This window comes from Amblyomma mixtum, chromosome 2 (genome assembly GCF_055824585.1).
Source record: "Amblyomma mixtum isolate Tamu chromosome 2, ASM5582458v1, whole genome shotgun sequence".
Taxonomy (NCBI): Eukaryota; Metazoa; Arthropoda; class Arachnida; order Ixodida; family Ixodidae; genus Amblyomma; species Amblyomma mixtum.
In genome coordinates, this window is record NC_143013.1 from 53,450,468 (window position 1) to 53,470,492 (window position 20,025).

Consider the following 20,025-nt stretch of genomic DNA (forward strand, 5'->3'; position numbering starts at 1 on the left):
GTCAAACGATTCTTCGGGCTCTTATGCACACGTATATAAAATTTATTATTTAATTTAAGAAGAAATGTACCAGATATACCGAAGGACGCTGTAAATCGCAAGAGTAGTGCATGATAGATGAGTAGTGTAAAGGAAACATCCGCGGAAGTTTGTATTTGGTTTTATCCTTGTTTGCTGAGCACACCGAAGTAAGTACTTCAAGCTCCCATAGCTAACGCTCTTAAGTCAAACACTTCTTTAGAATCTGATTTCTTTTCTTGGCGTCGTGATATACAACTATGGGTATGCCCGCATTTCCTTGCTTGCCCAAAGCTCGTAATTGGCCAAAAACGCAACCTTGCATTTTGCGTGAGGTAGTACTTCTGCCCTCCTCAAATAGTGCACCTCCTGCATCCCTCTCGAGTACTTGTTTCTCTCGCGCTAAGCCCCTTTCCAAAGAATGCCTTGCTACTAGCACTATTAAAGTACAATTTTCCAGCTCAGGTTCTTCTGATTTTAGATGGAAACTACCGCGGTCGGGGACATCTTTACCTGCCTTTTATACCGTGCTAATAAAATGCACCATTGAGCCCACTCGATATGAGTCTTCGATTCGTTTTTGCTTGGAACACGCGCGCTTTTTAAGGCGAAAGCCTTTAATGCCTCATCGTTGTAAGCAGGAGTTGTCGACAGAAATGTCGCCCTTTTCAACTGGTCGAAAAGGTCGTGACGTCACAGTGCGCGAATTTCAAACGGGGCCAATTGTACTTTGGCTAATGGCCATGGAAGCAATTAAAGAGATGGTATAGTGATGCTCCAAGTGGGACTGAGCTTACTTAATTAACCAATTAGCCCAAGTCACCTTTCTAGTCAGACCAGATAAAAAATTTCAGGGGGCACTTTGGCTCTCTAAAGTGCTGCAAGGCGAAAGCGTACGTTTCCTGGCGATGACATTACTATGTGGATTGGCAAAGGAGCTGACGGTCAAATAGAGGAGACTCTCCAAATGGCCATAGGAGAAGTTGAAAAGTATGTAAATGATAGGGGGCTTAGGTGCTCCCCGCAAAAATCGGAAATGCTTTTTTACCAACCAAAGAGGAAATCACGGTCGGATCCCCCGCGGATATCTCTTAAGGCTCAGGGACTCGATATCCCGACGGTGGACAGGATAAGAGTCTTAGGGCTGTACATTCAAAACAACGGTTTCAATGCAGAAGCAATAAAGAAGTTGGAGATATGCGCGCAACAGACTATGCGGCTCATCCGCAGAATCGCAAATAGGCGCTATGGCATGAAAGAAACGAATCTAATCAGATTAGTTCAAGCCTTTGTAATAAGTAAGATTGCTAACGTAGCTCCTTTCCTTAATCTCAAGGCAGCGGAGAAGTCCAAGCTGGAAGGGATCATTCGCGGAAGTGTCAAGCAGGCGCTGGGTTTACCAATTCGGACCCCCACCGCAAAACTTTTAGAACTAGGTCTTCACAACACATTGGATGAAATTGTGGAAGGCGTGACAGTCTCGCAGTACGAAAGGCTGTCGGGAAGCGTTACAGGCAGGCAAATCCTCGCGAAACTAGGAATAAATTACGAGAGTCAGCGAGGTCCGAAAGTGGACATGCTTAAGAGCGTGCGTGATAGGCTGATGATCCCACCACTACCGAAAAACATGCATCCCGTCCACCACAAGGATCGCAGAGAGAAACGGGCTGAAGCCCTCGGCAAATGTTTCAAAAACTATCCGATAGAAGACGTGGCCTACGTGGACGCAGCTAATTGCGGGAGGGGGAGAATGGTGATAGCGGTAGCTAGCGCCGAGACATATCTCCGAGCCGGCGCTTCGATCACGACGGACAGTCCCGAAATTGCAGAAGAAGCCGCCATCGCACTTGCAATAGTGGGCACGGATGCGTCAATGATAGTCAGTGACTCAAAGGTAGCAGTGATGAACTTTGCCATGGGGAGGGTCTCCCCTCTGACGAACGGAATCCTGCGGACTGCAAGGGACGACCGCAAAATTCGCATAGTCTGCACACCTGCACACGCATCCCTGGCTGGAAATGAAGCAGCTCACGAACTGGCTCGAGGTCTTGCTTTCCGAGCCAGTGGCCATACCGAGGGCTTCGCAGACAGGGATCGTCTTGTAGGTTACAGAGAAATCACACAACATTATAGGCTCAATCGAACAAAGTACCCCGCTGCTGATAAATCATTGACAAAGAGTCAGGCCACCTCTTGGCGCCGTCTCCAAACTTATACGTTTCCGAACCCGGTTATGTGTAGTCGTTATTATCCGGGACAATATTCAAACGAGTGTAAGCAATGTAAGGCCAAAGCGGATCTCAACCATATTCTCTGGAAATGCCCTTTTGCCCCCCTGGAGGGACAAAAAATAAAGTCACTTGAACAATGGGAGGCTCTCCTACTCAGCTGCGATCCGGAGACTCAAACAAAAGTCGTCCAACTGGCCGAAGACGCCGCCAGGAGCCAAGACCTTCTGGCCGTCGTTTAGGCGGGGGGCCTATATGCCCTTCAGACTGTTGGCAATAAACGTTTTACAATCCAAAATCCTGGCGACTGTTTGTTTTTATTTACTTTTTATTTCTCATTTTGTTTTATGTATTTGTTGCTCCTTTTCTTAATTGTTTTTTCTTTATTTTTATTTTGTTCTTATTTTCCTATTTTTATTTTTATTCTCCTATTCTTGACTTTGCTGCTTTTATTTCATTTATGAAGCCCAAGCATTCACTGGATGCGCGTTTATTCATGCTGGAACCTTGAGCCTTTTAAGCAGTGACGCCGAAAGGCGGACGAATCTGCCGACGCGTCTGTCGACACTTCTGCCGACGCGTCTGCTAACGACAGTATGAGGCATTAAAGGCTTTCGCCTTAATAAATAAAACCGGGTAGGAAAATGGTCAAGATGGGGAATCGAACCGTCTCCGGAGTGAGAGACGAGCCGACTAACCACTCCGCCATGCCAGCTCGAGAGTTCGGAATAAACAAAGGCGCGTCTAGTGAATACCGTGTCTTCGTTCACTCCCATCATCCTCCCTTCCCTTACGGCAAGGTTCAGGTTTCCACCGAGTTATGCGAGACAGATACACTTCCTTTCCTCAAAAACCAATTTACCGACGAGCAAGGCGTACAGCCGAACGGGAGATGGCGTTCTGTGGACTCCCTGGCAGCGTTGCAAGACGCTGCCACGTTCCACTCTCAGAGGCGAAGTTTAACATATCCAAACATCAGTGACACAAGCAGCAACACCGCGCTTAAGGCTTCCACCTCACCGCACTTTGTCAGCAAAGTGCCCTCCCTGAATTTTTTTGTTTTAAGTTTTATTATTCCAGTCGCGGTCATTGTGCAGGTAGCCTTCTATGAATACTTCCTCGGCTAATTTTCATCCACCCAGAAAGTTGACAGCAGCGGGATAAGCCTACAGAGTCACACCACTGACCGGTCCCTAGAATGCGAGCACTGGCAAATAAACAAACAATCAAGGTCATTTAGTTTGTTTTCTTCGCAGTTATATTTTTTCTTGCACGCGCAAAGGTTACACACTGTCCGACGTCAGATTTTGTAGATTCGCCGCGTGTTCTGGCGGACGGCTGTCAGTATGTCGTCGACATCGATATTGCGCAATGATGCCAGCCACGTGGCCACATGGATCGCCATTCCTGGGTGCGAAGCTTTCAGACGCCCCGATTCCTGAAAAAAAACAAAAAAACCCAAGAAAGTGGGAATGTCAATAACGCGAGGCCCATGCGTTCATATGGCTTCTGCGAGCATGGCACTGTAAGGATTAGCTACCAGTATTGGCTAACAATAACTCATTACAAATATCCCATTACACATTGGCACCCGTCGTACTCTGCAAAGTAGCCCAACCCAAGACCCATGGCGTTCCGAAATTTTCCAAGGCATACCTCATATCAACAGGGCGGCTAAAGCAAAAAGGTGGCTTGCGTCAAAGGATGGTGCTAATACAAACACTGCCTTATTACGTTGCTCTCTGCACAGCACTATTTGCAATGGTGGCTGCTTATAGAAATAAAGGTGTCATACAGAGCCCCCAGATTACACCGACGTCACGACGGGGTGAGAGGGGGGGGGGGGAGAAATCACACTAGCCAAAAAGAAAATTAAATTAAGGATAGCCACGTAACTATGATGAATTTGTCGTGAAAATCCGTGCGTACCGATTTCGGGAGGAAATACGGGGAGTCCGTCTCTATCAGCAGCCTATCTAGGGGGATCTTCCTGGCCACCTCGACCAGCCCACCGGCATTGGGGAAGCTCACGAGGGGAGTGAGCCCGAGGCAGAGGTTGGGGAACTCCGTCAGGTTGGGGAACTCCGTCAGCCAGCGCTGCGCCTCCGGCCAATCGGCGGTGAAGCAGTGGCGGTGTATGGGGTAGTCCGACGGCACCATCTGCGGAAAGGGAAGTCAAGAGATACACTTCGTTATCATGAGTGAGCCGTCAACATATACCGACTCTTTCACCTAAGATGTTCTGCCGTGGTCTACAAGAGGCTTTTTGAGTTAGAACAGTACTTTTACTTTTTTGGGCATTGCGCTGTCAGCGGTATAGCGCGTCAGAATACAGCTAATACGTGCTAACTAGGACGATTAATAATATCTACTAGCGAACTTTGAAACAACTACTACAGTCCTTCAAAAGCCGTTGATGACTATTGCTATTACTGTTAGTCTCCTTCACAGAAATACGCATAGTCCACCATCCGCAAAATTCATATCAGATTTTAGAATTTTGAAAACGCACTTACCCTGGGCACTATGGGTCAACAAATCTGACTGCATCGCTCCAAAATACACGCGCTTAGTTCGCAGGCAAGGAAACCCCTCCAGTACACCCAAGTCATCGAAATAGAGAAAATTTTATTTCGAAAACAATACTACTTGCACTTTCACGCCTTTGCCGTACCGCGGCGGTTACCACCATCGTGCCGCGGCGGTGACCACCATTGACCTTCATTTGACCTTGATTGCATTAGATTGGACGGGATTGGATTAGATTACATTGGATTGGATAGGAGTGGATTGAATTGGATTCCATTGGTTTGGATTGTAGCTGGTGGTGGTGCTTGTGGTTAGACTTGTGTTGATGCATCGGTTAGATGCATCACCACAAGTCTAACCACAAGCACCACCACCAGCTACACTAGCAGCTGTACCATGGCGCAGGTACGGATATTGCTTTCGCAATTACCGGGCTTAACCAAGCTAAGCAACAGCGAATTTTTATTGTACCACAGCGCCAAGGGCAACTACGTTTTTTGTATTCTAAAAACTGATTAAAAGGGTAACTACTCAATATTAGTAAACCAGCCTACTACATAGCACGTCTTAGCGGTATTGTGATGTGCTACACCGCTGAGAGTGCCATGAAAAAAAAAAAAGCCTCTTGTAACAATCGCAGAGCATGTTAAGTGAAAAACTCGGTACGCTGAGACAGCCCGCACACCGCATCCGCCTCGGAAGCGGGGTCGATAGTCAGTGCCATTAAAAGGAAGTTACAGCGGTGATACAATGAATACAAGCTTTCTCCTGACCTGGAGCTCGGCTTCTTTGGGGCGAAATGTTCAGAAAGCGGGTCTTGCACCCCGCCTCGAGTAAACGAAGGGCACCTTATGCAACAGTGCCTTTTGGCCCCCCCCGATGCAAACAAAAATTCATTATCATCAGATAACGCACCGCAAGTGTAACGGGGGATTCCGTTTTTTGAGCGATGGGTGGAACAGTATTGATCTTTAGCGAAGTCTACTAATGGACAGGAGACAAGAGAAGAGAGAGAGAGAGAGAAAAGGACGGAAAGGCAGGGAGGTTAACCAGGCGATGCCCAGTTGGCTACCCTACACTTGGGGAGGGGAACAAAGGGGAAAAAAGGAAAAAGAGCGGCAAGGAAATGAGTCTTCTAATTGACCAGCGACCACTATGTCACAGGGACAGAGGGCGCGAATGGAAGCGATGTGCGAGGGATAAAGTTGATAAAAAGCAGCCTGGGTAAATATGTGACTCACACTAACGAGAAATTTATGGGGCACCTGAAGACTCTGCACCTTACAAAAAGGTTTACATGTGGCCGGACTAGCCTACGTCTGGAAAGTAATGGATATGGGGCTGCGCCAAGTGTAGCACGGCAGTCAGCTTATACCTCTTTGAGGATGCCGATGGTGTCGGACGTGGAGTCTCGAGAGTGGATTACGAGGGGCAGCCGACCATTCAGGGCAAGCTGCAGCTGCCGCCGGAGCACCCGCTTCTGATGGCCGTGGTCGCATTTGTTCCTGCAAAAGCGAGATAACACCATTTCGTAACGTGTAGCGAAGAAGGCAGCTTTACGTTGTTAACGCTACTCAGGTCTCAACACGGACAGGAGTCGTTACTAATGCCCCATGAGGCCGAAAAATTTGTCGCATTATATACGGCGTGCTCGTAGCAATTAAGGTAATAGGGCGCTAATAAAACCCCTCAAACGTATAAGAAAAATGTTATTGAGGGTTAAGAAACGAAAAGAAAAGCATGCAGCCAAGCTTGAGTAAATTTTGAGATGCGGTTGTCTCTTCATTCACGCAGCACTAGAGACAGAAGCCGCCATATGCGGTGGTTTTTTGAGCGATGGGTGGAACAGTATTGATCTTTAGCGAAGTCTACTAATGGACAGGAGACAAAAAGCCCTTCTTCCACCCCTTCCCCCCCCCCCCCCATCCTCTCCCGCATTGAACTGGTATGCGCACTCACCTGCGGGAGTAGTCCAACCCTATTTCACCCAAGGCGACGACTTTTGGATGTTCCAGGGCCTTGATGAGGTATTCGTCCACCTCCTCGCTGTACTCGCGAGCCATGTGCGGATGACATCCGAAAGCTCCCCAAACGCCATCCTCGGCCAGGATCGGCTCCCACAGGCGGCGCTGCGCAAAGTAGTAAGCGCCAGTGCCAAATTAATTAAGGCAGAGGGAATAATTGACGTCAAAAGTGGCAGGACTAGGCTTATAGAGGAATAAATATAAGAGCAGCTAACGCAGGAGGAATTACGGTATATGGGTTTGTGGAGGTAGTACATTTTAAAGACATAGAGCGATCACCATGTAACCCTTACTATGCATGGGAATATTTATGCATTGGAAAAAAAAAACGCAACGTCGAAGATAAAGACTTATTTCTGCGGCAAATTTATCATAGTTCCATTGCAAGCTAACAGAAAGAGTAAATAAATTACTGTAATGGGATTACAGTAACTTCATTACTGGCATAAGTGCGGTGAATGCATCTGTAAGTGAATGCAAGAATGAGATGCGACGTTTATACAAAGTATTGATATTGCCACGGATTTAGCTCCGCGAGGTCATTAGAGTTGACTGTAAATAATTCAACTCGCATGAGAAGACAACAGACACGCGATAAGATTGTGTTTGAAAAAAAAAAAAATTACCTTTTGGAATGTCTGCGGATCGCAAAAATTTGCCTCGCAGCCTTCATAACAATCAGGGAAGGTGTCCCGATGCTCGTCCCGGAATCTGGCATAGGTTCCACGGTGGCCCACTTCGCGGAAGATGAGCTCCAAGTGACAGTGGGTGTCCACCAGGCCCATTCCTGACGGCAGCGAGTACGGCCACTGCTTGGTCGACTGTGGCATGACTGGCGGTGACGCTGTCCGCGTGGTATTAAAGATCAGGTAGCATGGTCGTGCCGGAGAGGGGTTGAGGAAGGTCGGAGACGAGGTTTAAGGGAAAGACAAGAAGAAGAACTTTATACAAGGGAATTTACATATATACAAACAGCAACTGGGAGAACTCTCAGAAAGTCTCGCAAACAAGGAGCAAAGCTACATGACAATGAGCTCAGATGGTCAGGAGCTACTCGGCCGTCCAAGGCGCCGAGTTTTATATCCTTCCTTGTCCCTGGGCTCCCTAGATGGGGGCGGGCTTGTCGGGAAAGGAGGGTCCTGAAAGTTCACTGTGGCACCCACACACACACACACACACTCAATAGGGAACACGTCCCCGTCACGTGTTGGGAGAGAAGGATGCACTCTGCGTCGCGCAGATTCTGGAATGCTCTCGAACAGCATTCCTGCGCCTTTCATGTGGTCGCACGTGCTCGGGGTAGGGGAAACGGTCGTTGACCACTTCTCCCTGGAAGACGGTTGCTGCTGTCAACTTGATGTGCCCCTTGGAATGTCTAGTACTGTGGAACGTGGCAGCTAACTTCTTTCTGTACTGCAGAGCTGGCTGGCCAGATGCGGGGTGGATGACCGACGCCGCTTCCGTGGCTAATTCAGGCGTTTACCCCGCATGCCTTTCGCGACTCATCGGCATTCCGCTGCTACCACGCCGATTTTTTTCTCACGAAGGAGGCGAAACGTAACAGTGGGCTCCGAAGGCGCGGCAGTGCAGGGCTCGGCCTCTCCCTCTTGCACAGCACGGGGGGCCTCGACGGACGACCTCGGCTGCCGTGAGACGCGTCTGCGCTGGAAGACGACTTCTGCAGGCTCATCGTGCCGACTCCAGGCATTTTTCAGGGCACGGGCGTCAGCTACAGCGTCCTAAAAAGCAAAAACAAAAATGATGTATATAGAAAGAAATCTGCTACTAGGGATAGTTTTTACATGACGTGACAGGCTCCAACGTTGGATGCAGCAACGAACAGGCAGGAAACGCTCTTTTGTCCCCTTGTCGTGGGGCGTGGCCTACTAAGTATTCTGGCATTAGCTATAGAGTTGCAGTGACTTTACTATTAGCGACCCCGCACCCTTTCTGCAACTTCCCCCATTCACCCCTCCCCACCCTTAGCCAGAACAAGAAACAATGAACTCTCCTCTGAACTACGGAGTTTTTACATGACGTCACAGGCGCAAACTTTGGGTACAGCAGAGGCTTGGCAGGAAACGGTCATTTTTCATGGGGTGTGGCCTACTCAGTATTCTGGTTTTAGCTAGTTCCAGTAACTTTAGTATTAGGGAACCTTAGGGCAATTTGGTGGCTACACCAAGGCTAGCATACGACCAGACTTGCACTCGACCATTCCTGTTGGAAGCAGTCAGCGCCAAGCTGCGCTTGAACTGCAGGAACTGGCGCTAAAGACGATAAAGCCAGATAAGACGATGACCGCCGCTTTTGAACAAATTGCTCCCTGGGCGTCGCCATTTTGTTCACTGATGTGCTGCGTATCGCACACAGCAGCAGAGTAACTTACGCACGTAGGATCTCGTCCGAGAAGCAGTTTGCAGAGGAAAAACGACCACGAGGGCACTGACATGCGCGCGGAAATCTTCAAGCTACAGTGCAACATAGAAAGAGCTTGAGGCGTCAGGAATCAAAAGTATCTTTCAAAACACGTGTATGGTAGATCACTGGGACACGGAAACGGGTACACCTAAATGCAGGTGCATTAATCCGTAGACAGAGTGGACATCTGAGACACGGAACAAAGCGTTCGCCTTCCAGGTTACGGTGTTGAATAAAATAAAACAGCAATTAATAAAAAACACAAGGCCGCCTACCTCGTCTGACCGCAGACAGTGCGTCGTGTAGGTACTCGGGCCGTGCCACGAAAGAGCGCCCGGCATGGTGTCCTTCTGGGAACAGGGCTGCGTCTCGTGGAAGCATTTCTCGAAAACGGAGAATGGCTGCTCGTCCTCCGATGACTCGTCGCCTGTCGAACATCCTGCCGTAGTTCCGGCTTGTCTGTCACCAGGCCTTGCGAGTTCAGGCGACGATTGGGGTTCAGTTGCAGACGAGACCGGGAGAATCTGCGGCGAGATGTCCTCTTGAGATGAGCAACGGCGAAGCACGACGTCGTACTCGTCCCAGGATTCGGTATCCGAGCGGCAATCCCATGTGTCGTCGCTCCCGTCGAATTCAGCGAGTGGTTTGTATACAACCATGGCAGCCGGCCTGCTAAGAGTCATTACGAAGAAGCAAAGACATGTTACAACTGGTTATTCATGTGCAATGGCATCGCGCTAACTGGAGGATAAGAGAAAACCGGCATTCCTATTCGGAACCTGAATTCTTTTGGTGCAAACGAAATAAAAGTCAAGTCAAAACAGGAGCTATGCTCAGGGCTGAATCTGCGCAAATTCTGTAAACGGCTTAATTTCAGCGTTTTTGGAGAATCACGTGGGCCTCACGATAATTGGTTCCACAAATGATTATAGAGCAAAGGGAGCGCGAAGAGCTACCTTTGCTTTACGAAATTTACTACACGTGAAATATTCCTAAAACGTGACTTCACCCGATTTGCGAAATACTTAGCTCGCGAAAAATATGTCGCTTACAGTAGTATCAGGACATGGTAGGTCCGTGAGATTGTCTAATATTATTGAAATCTGCTCTTTGTGAAATAAAAGCATTCATACCTACGCATACGATGAACTTAGCCGCCAGAAATGATGTAGCAATTAACGACGATGGGTACCGCGGCCTAGTCGGGAGAAAAAAAAATCAGTGAGAGTACAAGTACGAACGAGTTGCTCTCTTGAAGGAAGTCCACTCTCAACTGCAATGGCAGCAGCAGTTAGTGCAGCTTTAAATAACTATCAGGGTACCCTACCAGGCGAAAGGGAAGGCTGAAAACCAGATGCGGAAGAGGACGAAGTTCTAAGAAAAGAACCGGTCACGTCGTCAACCCCACTTCCCTCACGCCTTCACGGCAGCGCTTCAGAGGCGGAGTTTTCTAAGCTAACCTTCGCGTAGCCTTTTCCATATGCCTTCTTCCCCCCTCCTTACTTTGTTCTCCCCACTCCCCTCTCGAAAGACTGCGCATATTCTGGAGCAAGTTTTCCTGGTCTTTTCGGAGAATCCATGCTCGGCTGGTCGATCCCAGAAGAGTTCCCTTGTTTCGGAGGTCTTTTCGGGGAAGCACGATGGGAGCTACAGACAGCTTCTTCACCCATCGAGCAGAGGGAGTGGGCATTTTGCTAAAGTCGGACACAACTTAAAAATCCAGTGGGTCTTCCTTGTAAAAGGAACCCCCCCCCCCCCCCCCCTCCAGCCAGTGCATCGGCCGCTTATCTTGACCCTGCAAGTATGGTAAAGCAGGGAGTTGTAGTTGAAGGGTAAATTCCTGCACTCTTCGGTGGGTATAGACCCCTCTGCATTGTGCCGCCGCTCCCTGCATTGTCACGCTAGCAGGGTCATGGGAATCGGGCGATGCCACTGGTTGGAAGGGCGTCCATTGTCGGGGAAAAAGCCGCTCGGTTCCTGACTGTATCCGGCTGTAGTGATTCACCCCAGCAGGGGCCGCCAGGCTGGACTACAGGTTTGCCCTGCGAAAAAGGAATGGGGAGGGCGCAGCTATTATAAATCTCGTTACAATGGCCATTGGGCTTGGTTTAGGACATAGTTAAGAGCAGTGGTACTTTGCAGAAGCCCTTCAAAGAAAGCTCTCTTGCCCATGGCGTCGACCGATTTTCATGAGGCCGCGGTTAATCCGGTTGAGCCATCGTTATTCCCCATTCATCTGCCACCCCATGCCATTTCACGCTAGCAGGTCTTGCAACTGTGGTACACCCAGCGCGTCGTCTGCTCTTTTGGTCCGCGCATTCGTTCACGTCAACTGATCGCAGGCCAGTTTTTAGTCAAGGAGAGGGCAGAGTCGAGCTGGTTGGTTCATGTTGAATGGTACGGCAAAACAGCGCTCACGGACGGGACGGAAGAAGACGAGACAGACTCATGCGCTGAACTAACAACCAAATGGTTTATTGCGAAAGAGGGGGGCCAATATAAAGCATAGAAGGGAAGAAATATGCGGTGTAAACATGACATGGCATACATTCGGAAATCATCACTGATTAAGAAAAACGATCTCCTGTGGGAATAGAGCCACCGATGGTTGGCTTACACATGAGTGTCCTCATGCGTGAATGTGAAAGGCCTCCGATATCAGGCGCGAGGTGTGATCTCTATACATGGCGGTGATAGTGGTTTGGTTCAAAAATGCCTCACATTCGTCGCAATCTGCGAAATGAATGACCATGTTATTTCGGCGTGACTTGTTTTCAATGTCTTTCGCGTGTTCGCGTAGCCGATCGTTGACGCACCGTCCGGTCTCCCCGATGTAAAAACGGCCGCATGACAGTGGGACCTTGTAAACCACACCATAGCAACAGTTTACAAATTTGTCTCTATGTTTCTTCTGACAAGCCTTCTTTCCACTTTCCTGATTTACTCTCTTGCACAGGTCTTCCTCGGGTAGCCTGCAGCGGTGAGCCTAGTAACCTGCGCGTCAAAGCTGGCTTGGGTTTTATGCGCACATGATCTAAACAGAGCGGCTTTCATGCATGTTTTCGCTATCCCGCGCTGAACCATCTTAGAGTGGGCCGACTGGAAGGGGAGCAGGCTCTTCTGGGAGCGCGGGGAGTACATCCAACAAACATGGTCACACGATAGCACAAGTTCCAGATCTAAAAACATTAGTTTGTTGTTAGTAGGTAGCTCTGTGGTCAATTGTAGTTTGTTAAGTTCAGTACTGAACACGTCGAAAATCTGAGCAATAGATTGTTGGGCGTCACCTTTGCGATAAAATACTAAAAAGTGATCTACATAACGCATGACCTTATAACAACAATGCCGTCAAGCTTGGCTTGAAGTTGTCTGTCGCACGAAGCTAAGAACAGATCGTTGAGAACGGGAGTGAGGTTGGATCCAATACAAACACCTCGTTTTTGGATGAAAAAACTATCGTCAACTCTAGCAAACGTGGATTGTAAATAAAAGCGGAGCATTTCTAGAAACATGCTAACGTTCATACCACTAGAGTTCTGGAACTTTGTTACTCCGTGACGGTCGATGCAACTGCTGATTTCTGCGATCACCGCACTTTGCGGCAGGGAGTAGTACAAGTCCTTGACATCCACTGAAAACGCGCTAACGTGGGCAGGACACTCGTTTTGAAGGAATTCTGACCCGGTCTCAGGCTTTCTGATGAGGAAAGGATCTTCAACCTCAAGGTGCGACAGTCACTTCTGCAGGAACTCCGCTACCTCGCGCTGTCACGTTCCTCGTTCGGACACAATGACACGGAAGGGGCAGCTTACTTTATGCGTCTTGGCGCTGAAGAAGACGGTTAGGCTAGATGCCTTCGACGCCTTGACAGAAGAGGCCATTCTTGAAAGGCCAGCACGCTCACAAAGCTGTACTGCCTGCTCTTGCACTTTCGACGGCTTGACAGTTTTCACGTGTCTGAAGTTGGCCGCGACTCCAGCTTGAGCCTTATCCTTGTGGAGGTCGTTTGCCACGACGACAAAACCACCCTCTTTGTCCGACTGAAGGAGATTGACGGCAGCGGCCCTCAAAGACGCTGGTGTCAAGCTCCTTCAGTCAGACAAAGAGGGTGGTTGCACAGAGGGTTGAACACGCGTATCCTACGACTGTTCGGCGTGGCTATGCTGTTGCCGGGATATCACGAGGGACTGCGAAGGACGGCCTCGGCGGTCGAATTTCGATGGAGGCGAAATTCTAGAGGTCCGTGTAGTGTGCGATGTCAGAGCACGTTAAGGAGGCCCAGGCGGTCGAAATTTCCGGAGCCCTTCACTACGGCGTCTCTCACAGCCCGAGCCGCTTTGGGATGTTAAACCCCCATAAGCCAAACCAACCTGTCGCATGCAGTTGTGCGGGTGTGCGCTGTGCTTAGTCGCCGAAGACGCATAACGTCTGGAATGAGCCTTATGTCGTCTAAGGCACGAACATCTTGCGAGTATGTTTTTGCAGGCTAGTTGGTGCCTAAGCATTCTGGGTTTTTTGCGCAAAAGACACGCAGACGAGCGCTTGTCCTGTCTACCTCGTTTCTTTTGTGTCGTGCCTTTTGCGCAAAAAACCCAGAATGCACGAACATCTATAGGCGGCTCAGGGGGATCTGCCAGGCTATCCCTGTGGTTACCGTCTGCTGAGTGATCGACACAGGTGAGGCTGCGGGAAAGGTCTAGTGTAAGAAGGAACGCACCGTACCTCTGCGAGGACTGCAGTGTTATCGGGCGTCGACTGAACATCAGGGGGTAGTCGCCCGTGTAGGGCACACCGCAGGTTCCGCCGGAACGCGTGTTCTGCACCCTTCCCTGCACAATTGAGGTCAGTGGTACGCGCGTCAATTAGGCGACGCTACACAGGCGGACACCGAGACCGGCGCGTGCAGGAACCAGCATGAATAAAATGGCCGTGCAATTGAGGACCGTATACCGCATCATATGCGCTTATGATTTTGGCCATTTCAACAAGGAAACTGTGGCCCGTATGCAGGAAAGCACAAAACAAGAGGATTAGTTGTTATTGACCTGAAAAGTTACTGTGGTTTGTGCATATATGTATTGTGAATGAGGAAGCAGTTTTAAAGCATCAAACCGAACGCACCTTTTTGAGGGTGAAGGCGAGCGCCGGGTTGCGGCACTGTGTAACCACGAGTATAGCGAGGCAGTGCGAAATATGGCGCAGCTTGGGTACACGCTGCTGCGTGTTTTACATATGCCTGCAAAAGTGAAGGTGAATGCTCCGAAAAATAGTTGCACACACCGGAGCCTTGATATATACACCGGAAAACAACAACGAACACTGGCGCCACACTGACAACTGCAGTGTAAATGCGCTTGTCACGGTTAGAAATAACGAAAATCTGATTAATACCTGGAAAACCGCACACGCAGTGGAATTCGCCAAAGCCAAAGATATCGCTTTGCTCTAGCATACAAGGATCGTAAACAGAAAAAGAAGGAATTTTTCACAAGGCGAATGAAACAGTCCTATCACAGCTGGCAAAAGCGCTGCATTAAAGTGGAAATTAAGAATAAAACGAATTAGAGATTACTGCGCCGACCCGCATTGGGAGAATGCGAAAGAATTCACGCCTTCTCGGCACTCGTCGCTTCTATTTATCATTTTCTTTTGTTTATTAATTTAACTACTCAATTAGCATAATTATCTTATTCTTTGATTAAATAACGATTCATTTACTCTGATTATACCTTCTTTTATCTAAGTCTACCATTTCTGTTTTTCAAATTTGGCGCCTTGGTTGCTTTCTCGTCCACTTAATATATACTGTATCCCCGTCCAGCGTATTGAACCATCCAATGGTTTTTGCTTATAACTGATGAACAAATTATTCTATGTCAATGAAACTTTGTTCCATAATTATCACTCATAAAATACATTTCAGTTCATTTCAAACTTTATTCCTATTTTCCCACTGTTCTGCCTTCCACAGCTGTTTTCCCGTCCACTAACTCTATCGACGTTTTTGGCCCTAGCTTATTAACTAATCACTAATATGTAATAATTTTTTTTTGCGCAGCTTCCTCACGAGTACAACTACTCGTTTCATGCTACCCCTTCTGAGAACGTCACAACTGCTGCGGACATGTTTTGCGGACACGTTTTGATGACACGACTCCGCTGACATAGCCTTTCGCATTTAAAACACGGCAACTCCCCCAAAACATCTTCCAGTGCCACCTGGAAGAACACGGCACAGATTTGTGGGCGTACTCACTTATATAAGGATGTTTTATTCCTATCTTCCCGAGGGCTGCAAGTTTGGCCGTTCCAGCTAACCGTCGGTGAGCTGCTGGCGGTGACCTGATGAGGCATGTGCAGATTCCAGCCCAGGGTTCGCAACGCCTCACCGGACAGGAACTTCTGCGAGTGACGCTGGGCAGAGATGACTGTGGAACCACTGTCTACAGATGCACGACAAGTTCTGCGATGAACGAAGCGATACAAGGTTCAAAAAGGCGACACAGCAAAGCAGGAATATCAAAAATGGTATCGCTTAGACGCGCCACTACTGCACAGTGTACCGCTCAGCGCTTCTGCAGTCGTCACAGTGCCAACAAAGATACGAGATAATTATGTGCTGGGGATACCCGCCGCCACCGGTCTACGTTGCCGGATCGTTAAAGCATACCCCGTCAAGAATCGTGTCTGGCAAGCGCGACGCAGAAATACGAAAGCGTGAAATAACGTTTACTACGCATTCTAGCTGCATTTAGTTGGCACAGTACCATAGTCGGATACAACTCAAGAACAAACCGGCCTTTCTGCGTCAAAGCATCCCCTTCCAGCCAATGGCGTCAGCCGATTCTCATGAACCTGCTAGCCTGACTATGCAGGGAGCGGCGTCACAATGCAGAGAGGGGACTATCCCCGACCATGGAAGGAGAGGACTATCCCCTTTCATCTGCCACTCCCTGCATTGCCAGCTAGCAGGCTCACCAGAATTGGCCGACGCCTTTGTCTGGAAGGGGTTCCTTTGACGGGGAAAAGCGGCTTTCGCTCTTGAATTGTGTCCGACTACAGTGAAAAGCAACGCTCTACGCGTTCGGAATGGATTGGGAGGAGTACTACCTCTTTGAACGTCGGCGAATCGCATAAGTTTGCCACGCAGCCTTCGTAGCAGTCGGGGAAGGTATGCCATCGCTGGATACTGAACCGGCCGTATACGATCCTCGGTGGTGCACATTGCGGAATAGCAAGCGAGGGTGGAAGAGGATGTTCGCTAAGGTCCCATTACTGAGGAGAGTATAGGGGGTAGCGACGACGTAACGTACGGTGAATTCGACGCTGCAGTGGTAAGTTTAGCGTTATTCTCGCCGATACGCTCACGGAGCGTCCATTGCGACAAGTGGGAAATAGGTGACAGTTTTGAACCGAAAGGTGTAGAAAGAGAAGTTTATTTTTTCTGTTTTAACATAGAAAATACAAAACAAAACAGATGAACTTAATTCTCTGATCACTCAAGCACATGCGCAGTGACGCAGCACTGAGCACGTCAGTAATGCAGTAAAAACCGAAAGGTGTTTCCGCCCGCTTCTTTTGCTACCAGGAAGTGATCTAAAAGACACGTGGTAAGGGCGATAGCTTTATAACCTCTTGGGAGGGTGTGAAGAGAGGATGTGAAACAACTGCGAGTATAACAGCCTGATACTGAAAAAAGCTACTCATCAGTGCTGAAATGACGAAACTGGCAATTTTATAGGACACGCCTGTAGTAGGCAGCTTTCTTTACCTTATCATTTTCTGCTCATTCAAATGATTCACCAATGGTGTAGATTCTGCGGGGTTTCGGGTCTGTCTCCATGAGCGTCGGCTGTTCTAATCCCGACGGCCGCTACGTGCGCTTCTTCCCTGTTGCCTATAGTGCGGGCCATTTTTAATTGCGGAACCAGGTAAATACATCCATGCATGCACAGTTCTTCTACAAATTTCGAGGCTCTTGGTTTGGTTTGGCTTATGGGGTTTAGTGTCCAAAAGCGTCTCAGGCTATGTGTAAGACTGCAATGTAGGGCATCGGATAATTTAGGGATTCCTGTACGAGAATTGAAATCACACAGTAAGGGGTTCTCCAGTATTTCCAAAACACCAAAATGTGACCGCCGCGGTCAAGATCGAACCCACGTCCTTAAGGTCAGCAGCCGAGCACCATACCGCTGCAGAACCTCGAAGCTTTATACACCGGCACAGTCAAGTCTTGAAGTCGCGGGTAAGGTGAGAGTGCGTGAAAAGTTCCCAGACTACAGTGTCTGCTTTTGTTGCGAAAGCAACACTACGCTAGTCGCCGAGTCATTTCTGGTAGCTCTGGAAAGGCCAACGTGCGCATGCGCGTGACGCAACACGGCGCACAGCTGGAGCGCCGGAGCCGCCGCCGCACGCTCTCCGTAGCCGAGCCAACGGTTTCCCCATTCTCTCTCTCCCTCTCTGATGCGCAGTAGCGATTGCGCATCGTCATCTGCGTGGTTTGTGGTCTATATAAAATTGGCAGTGGCTTAGCTCTGCTATGCCAGGATATACGTGGCGTGAGGTGAGGGCGAGGTGTCCATATTTCGGTGGACACCTGGACCAGAGGGAAGGGGCATAACTGCATTCTTGGAACAGTGGGCACTTCAAACGTGCTTTAAGCTAAGTGGCGGTAGTGACAGGTGTGCGCTGCATGCGTTGGCATTGACAACGTTGGGCCAGAAACGCGGCGCTGAAGCCATAGGCCGTCGGCGTTCGTTGTGTTCACAGGCGTTGGCGTTGACCACGTTTTACACTCCGAAGGAAGGCGAGCGCGCGCAGCGAGGCAGGCCAGCTGTGCGTAGTGACGTCACTTGTTCCTCGCGCATGCGCTGTATGGTAGTGCAAGAGCACGCGAAACGGTGAGACTGGGCAATCTGCCTCACGCAGCAATATATGGCTACGCGCAGTTGTTGCTTACGCAATCCTCCAGGTTTAGGCAGAGCTAAACCACAGCCAATTTTAAGGCGGAAGCCTTTAATGCCTCATAGTTGTAAGCAGGAGTTGTCGACAGAAATGTCACGCTTTTCAATCGGTCGAAATGGTCATGACGTCACAGTGCGCGAATTTCAATGGTTACTTTGGCTAGTAACCATGCAACCAATTAAAGGGATCGTATAGTGATGCTCCAAGTGGGAATGGGTTTAGTTAATTGTTTAACCACCCAATTAGCCTAATTAGCATTTCTAATCAGGCCAGACAAATAAATAAAACCGAATAGGAAATCGGTCGAGTTCAGGAATCAAACCCCGGTATCCGGAGTGCGAGACGAGCATGCTAACCACTCTGCCATGCCAGCTCGACGATTTGGACCGAACAAAGGCGCGTCTAGTCAATACGGTGTCTTCGCTCACTCCCATCTTCCTCCCTTCCCGTTACGGCGAAGTTTAGGTATACACCGAGATATGAGAGACATATAATTTCCTTTCCTCAAAAACCAATTTATTGACGAGCAAGGCGTAGAACCGAACAGGCGATGGCTTTCTGTGGACTCCCTGGCAGCGTTGCAAGACGCTGTCACGTTTCACTCTTAGAGGCAAGCTTAACATTTTAACAACACATCAGTGACCCAAGTAGCAAAACCGCACTTTAGGTCAACAAAGTGCCCCCTGAATTTTTTATTGCGAAAGCAATACTGCTCGCAGTTTGAGCTCTTCAGCGTCGTCCCGGTGGTGTAACCACGTTTGACCTTTAGCATGACCTCCGCTTTGACTTCACGCCAGACGGAGAGAGAGAGAGCCCCAGCGTAACAATGGTGCGGCGAGCAGCAGCTGCGCGGCGCTACCGCGAGGAGGCGCTCGCTGTGATGACGTCACGCCAGACGGAAAGAGACAGAGCCCCAACTCGTCTCGTCGCGGTCAGCGTAACCACTGTGCGGCGAGCAGCAGCTGCGCGACGCTGCCGCGAGGAGGCGCTCGCTGTGATGACGTCACTCCAGACGGAGATATATCGCGATAGGATAGGAAAACTTTTAATGTCGAACAGAAAGAGGGTAGCCAGAGGGCTACCCGTCTAGACGACGACCGAAAGGTCTTGACTCTCGGCGGCGGCCTCGGCCAGTCGGACGAGTTGTAACTGAGTCGCCGGGTCGGAGCTCAGTAGTAAGGTCTCCTATTGATCTTTTGTGTTTATACCTCGTCCCTCCCGGGGGGCACGAGGACATTCCCATAGCATGTGGTCCAAGGTGGCCCTAAGCTCGCAGTTTGCGCATTTGTCTGAAAATTGCCCTGAATACATAACACTCCAGAGGGCCGGGTTTGGAAAGGTGTAAGTTTGTAACCGGCGCCAGTTGATGGCTTGGTATCTGGACAAGTATCTATCCGCCGGGGGAAGTCTAGCTCGTTGCAAACGATAGTGCTGTGTAATTTCTCTGTAGGTGACCATGCGATCCCTGTCTCTAAAGACCACCTTGCTCGGAACCGCCCGGAAGGAAAAGCCTCGGGCGAACTCGTGGGCCGTCTAATTACCAGGCAGGGATGCATGTGCTGGTGTCCAGATATATCGGGCTCCGACCCGGCTCGTCGCAGGTGGAGCGAGTGCGGCTTCGGCCGTTTATCTGTTCTTTCAGCCAGCGTCCGCTTAGGCGGACGCGGTTGTTGCGACGCGCGTCTTTTTCTCTCTCTTTTTATCTTTCCTCATATCTTTCGACTCTCTTTTATCTGCACGTGGCAGCGATGGTGGCTCGGCAAGAGCCAGTAGGCAGGCCCGTGCATTTTCTTTTTCATCCTTCTCTCAGTCGCAACCAACCGTCGCAGTCGTCCCGGCGT

At 49.4% G+C, this 20,025-nt stretch overlaps 1 protein-coding gene across 1 annotated transcript; it reads right to left on the bottom strand.

Annotated features, from left to right (window-relative positions):
* Positions 1–3,546: 3,546 nt before the first annotated feature.
* On the bottom strand, positions 3,547–16,599 carry LOC149359378 (uncharacterized). The gene is made up of 10 exons (XM_089567659.1): positions 16,589–16,599; positions 15,539–15,683; positions 13,943–14,049; positions 13,033–13,309; positions 8,367–8,538; positions 7,426–7,655; positions 6,735–6,904; positions 6,151–6,280; positions 4,176–4,406; positions 3,547–3,684 (listed from the first exon to the last, which is right to left on the bottom strand). The coding sequence occupies exons 1-10, from the start codon at positions 16,597–16,599 to the stop codon at positions 3,547–3,549; spliced, it is 1,611 nt and encodes a 536-aa protein (XP_089423785.1).
* Positions 16,600–20,025: the final 3,426 nt, after the last annotated feature.

What these genes read in the sequence shown, in the direction of transcription:
- LOC149359378 (XM_089567659.1), bottom strand. An exon ending in TCAGCGCCAAGACGCATAAA is followed by an intron (nt 8,539 to 13,032) that starts GTAAGCTGCCCC and finishes TTTGCTTTTTAG; the next exon opens with GACGCTGTAGCTGACGCCCG. An exon ending in CGTATTTCCTCCCGAAATCG is followed by an intron (nt 3,685 to 4,175) that starts GTACGCACGGAT and finishes GTTTTTTTTCAG; the next exon opens with GAATCGGGGCGTCTGAAAGC.